Source organism: Formica exsecta, unplaced genomic scaffold, assembly GCF_003651465.1.
Source record: "Formica exsecta isolate Colony F162 unplaced genomic scaffold, ASM365146v1 scaffold192, whole genome shotgun sequence".
NCBI classification, from domain to species: Eukaryota; Metazoa; Arthropoda; class Insecta; order Hymenoptera; family Formicidae; genus Formica; species Formica exsecta.
In genome coordinates, this window is record NW_021849218.1 from 1,756,984 (window position 1) to 1,760,078 (window position 3,095).

General features: G+C 30.3%; 1 protein-coding gene across 2 annotated transcripts; it reads left to right on the forward strand.

Annotated features, from left to right (window-relative positions):
* The first annotated feature begins 519 nt into the window (after positions 1 to 519).
* On the forward strand, positions 520 to 2,708 carry LOC115233988 (zinc transporter ZIP9). 2 transcript variants are annotated; one of them, XM_029804666.1, is made up of 5 exons: positions 520 to 928; positions 1,030 to 1,156; positions 1,243 to 1,469; positions 1,609 to 1,743; positions 2,127 to 2,708. In XM_029804666.1, the coding sequence occupies exons 1-5, from the start codon at positions 833 to 835 to the stop codon at positions 2,373 to 2,375; spliced, it is 834 nt and encodes a 277-aa protein (XP_029660526.1). In that variant the 5' UTR covers positions 520 to 832; the 3' UTR covers positions 2,376 to 2,708. The 2 variants fall into 2 exon arrangements, with proteins under 2 accessions (XP_029660526.1, XP_029660527.1); XM_029804667.1 differs by lacking the exon at positions 520 to 928 and having other exon boundaries at positions 1,024 to 1,156; positions 1,226 to 1,469.
* The last annotated feature ends 387 nt before the right edge of the window (positions 2,709 to 3,095 follow it).

Genomic DNA, 3,095 nt, shown 5'->3' on the forward strand with positions numbered 1-3,095 from the left:
ATAGTGCCATGAGCCTCTCCTACCCACACATCGTCTTATCTCTTTCTATGGTCTAGTTTCCACCGTAAGTATCAATTCGCATCTAGCGCGGCGTAGGACTAAATTTAAGTCGATGGAAACGTTAAATTCGATGCGCACCGAAACAGAATCGGACCGATGACTTTCGACTTAAATTTAGTCCTACGCCGCGCTAGATGCGAATTGATACTTACGGTGGAAACTAGACCAGTGATCGCGTCACAACTCTGTTACTCTGTTGTTCCGTCTATATATTTTATATATCTATGCTCAAGATCAATTTGGAGTCACTTAGGGTGCAAACCCATGGCAGCGGAAAAGCGTAAAGCACGAATCACACTAGCGGCTCGCGGCTGCGATTGCGATTGCGTTTGTCGCCATTACATGAAACGCGGAAACGCGGATTAGCGTAAGGCGGAACGAGAAGGGAACCAATCGCGAGCGTAACATAAACTGCAGAATGCTCGCGATTGGTTTCACTCTCGTTCCGCGTTACAATTCCGCTGCATGAGTTCGCACCCTTAGAATTGGTTTTGGTCTGTCATCTGTCAATCTGTCGCTTTTGTCGACTTTTGTGGCTAAATTAATCGATGTCAATGAATATCGCATATAAATCAGCGAATAATATCTTATATATATTCTTATCTGTCATAAAAATTATTACATTGACATGATAGATTAGTGTATGACTGCAAATTTATAATTTGATTGACAGTTACTCAATTATTTCATATTGATGTCTGACACGTATATTTTATTTGTTAACAACATAATAATGTAGAAAATTAATAATTTCCATCAGTATTAAATAAAAATGGAGGAGAGAGCAATGCTATGGATGCTTTCTCTTGTTATGTTTGTTGGCTCTTGTGTAGCAGGATCATTGCCATTAGTTATAAATTTGTCAGAAGTAAGATTATTTCTTATAATAAACGGAGAATATTTTATGTATATAAAACACACTATGTCTTAACGTGCTTTGCAATTATACACAATATGTGCTTTCTTTAGGATAAGTTACAATTAGTATCAATATTAGGAGCAGGACTTCTCGTTGGTACTGCATTAGCAGTGATTATACCTGAGGGTATAAGAGCATTATTCACTGGTGGAATTTTTAATGAAAAAGGATTATATAGTACGTAATCGTGTATTTATCGATTGCCACATTTCATGAAAGTGATATCTAACATATAAATATAAGTAGTACTTGTGTTTTTACAGGTGATTTACATTCTTTAATTGGAATTAGTTTAGTACTTGGTTTTGTATTTATGCTTTTGATCGATCAATGTTCAGCTAGAAAAAGTGGAGGAAGACAAAAAAGTATTACAGCAACTTTAGGTCTTATAGTACATGCAGCTGTTGACGGAGTTGCATTGGGAGCTGCTGCTACTACATCTCAAGCTGATGTCGAAGTGATAGTTTTTTTTGCAATAATGTTGCACAAAGTAAGATTTTAATTATATAATGTTTTAGCAATTAGTTTACAAACGCTTAATAAAAATTGTATAATTTAGGTTGCGTGAACATATCCTTAGTGTAGTTACGTTACTATCCTCTTTCTTATTAAATAATTATTTTTTATAGGCACCAGCTGCATTTGGACTCGTATCATTTCTTCTTCACGAAGGTGTAGATAGAAAGAAGATAAGTAGACACTTATTAATTTTCTCTCTTGCGGCACCATGTCTTGCACTTGTGACATATTTTGGAATTGGAAAAGTAAGTAACGCAAATTATTTGTCATAATTATTTTTATAACAGATATTTATATATACACAAGTTTTATATAATAATGTATGGAAATATTACGTTAATACGGTGAATCTTAGTGCACGAGATACTTAATCAATATTGTAGAGAAGAAGTAATAATAAAATGCGAGTACTAATTTAACATGTGTTTTTTAGGAATGTATTTGTTATTCTTTGTACATATTTCCTCTTAACAACTAAAATCTTTACAGTTTAAATTTTGTCGTTTTATTCTATGTTTACATTATCGTTTGATGAGCTTGAATATATTTTTGTTTTTTAGAGTTTTTAACTTATTAATTTCTATATGTAATACGAGATTTAATTAATAGTAAATTTGTATCGTTGCAGGAAGGAAAAGAAACATTGAGTAGCGTCAATGCGACTGGTTTGGCTATGTTGTTTAGCGCTGGAACATTTCTTTACGTAGCCACCGTACATGTTTTGCCAGAATTAATGACAAGAAACAATAATTATTCACATTTGTCAAACATCGAGGGTACAACGTCATCTGCGACTGGACTTAAAGTTAAAGAAATATTATTCTTGGTAATAGGATCATTTTTACCCGCTTTGATTACAACTGGACATCATCATTGATTAAAATAAGTACTATATAAAGAAAAGATTTTTTTTTTACATCCGTAATGTTTAAAAACATAATTATTCTAACTTATGAAGCTTTATTCTTATAACATAAAATTATTTTAAGTTTATAAGAAATATATTGTTAAGATCAACATAAATATATATATATATAGAAAAAGATACAAGAACCACTGATAGATGTGCATTCCACAGCGCAAGAGATCTATTTTTTTATAAAGATATGATTTTGATTATCAAAAAATTTTAAACATTCAAGATGTATATATAATATTTCTAGACTATTTGAATCTGTCTAAATCTAATAAATATAATAAATATAATAAATTTGTTAGACTAGTCACTTTTTTTTCTTCTTTAGATCATAATATGAGTATTTTTGCCATGTACTTTACATATATAATAATAATGACATTTTTTACATCAATACTATGCATTGTGAAATACTGTCTCACTTCTTTTGTTTAATACTTTACCATAGATAAATTACAATTTAAAATTTATATTACATTATACATTATATTTTTTTTTAAATGTCGACACATAGTCCTAAGATTATTTTCAATAAACTATAAATATATAAAAGTAAAAGTTTTTAAACTTCAACTAAATCTTCTTTTAAAAACCTTTATAGTAAATTTATATTAAATTTATAGGACTAATGTAAAAAAAAAAAAGTTTTTTTTATGGCAAATGTTTCTATAAACAAATGTA

What these genes read in the sequence shown, in the direction of transcription:
- LOC115233988 (XM_029804666.1), top strand. Translation starts at nt 833, where the DNA reads ATGGAGGAGAGAGCAATGCTATGGATGCTTTCTCTTGTTATGTTTGTT. An exon ending in TAGTTATAAATTTGTCAGAA is followed by an intron (nt 929 to 1,029) that starts GTAAGATTATTT and finishes TGCTTTCTTTAG; the next exon opens with GATAAGTTACAATTAGTATC. An exon ending in TTGCAATAATGTTGCACAAA is followed by an intron (nt 1,470 to 1,608) that starts GTAAGATTTTAA and finishes TATTTTTTATAG; the next exon opens with GCACCAGCTGCATTTGGACT.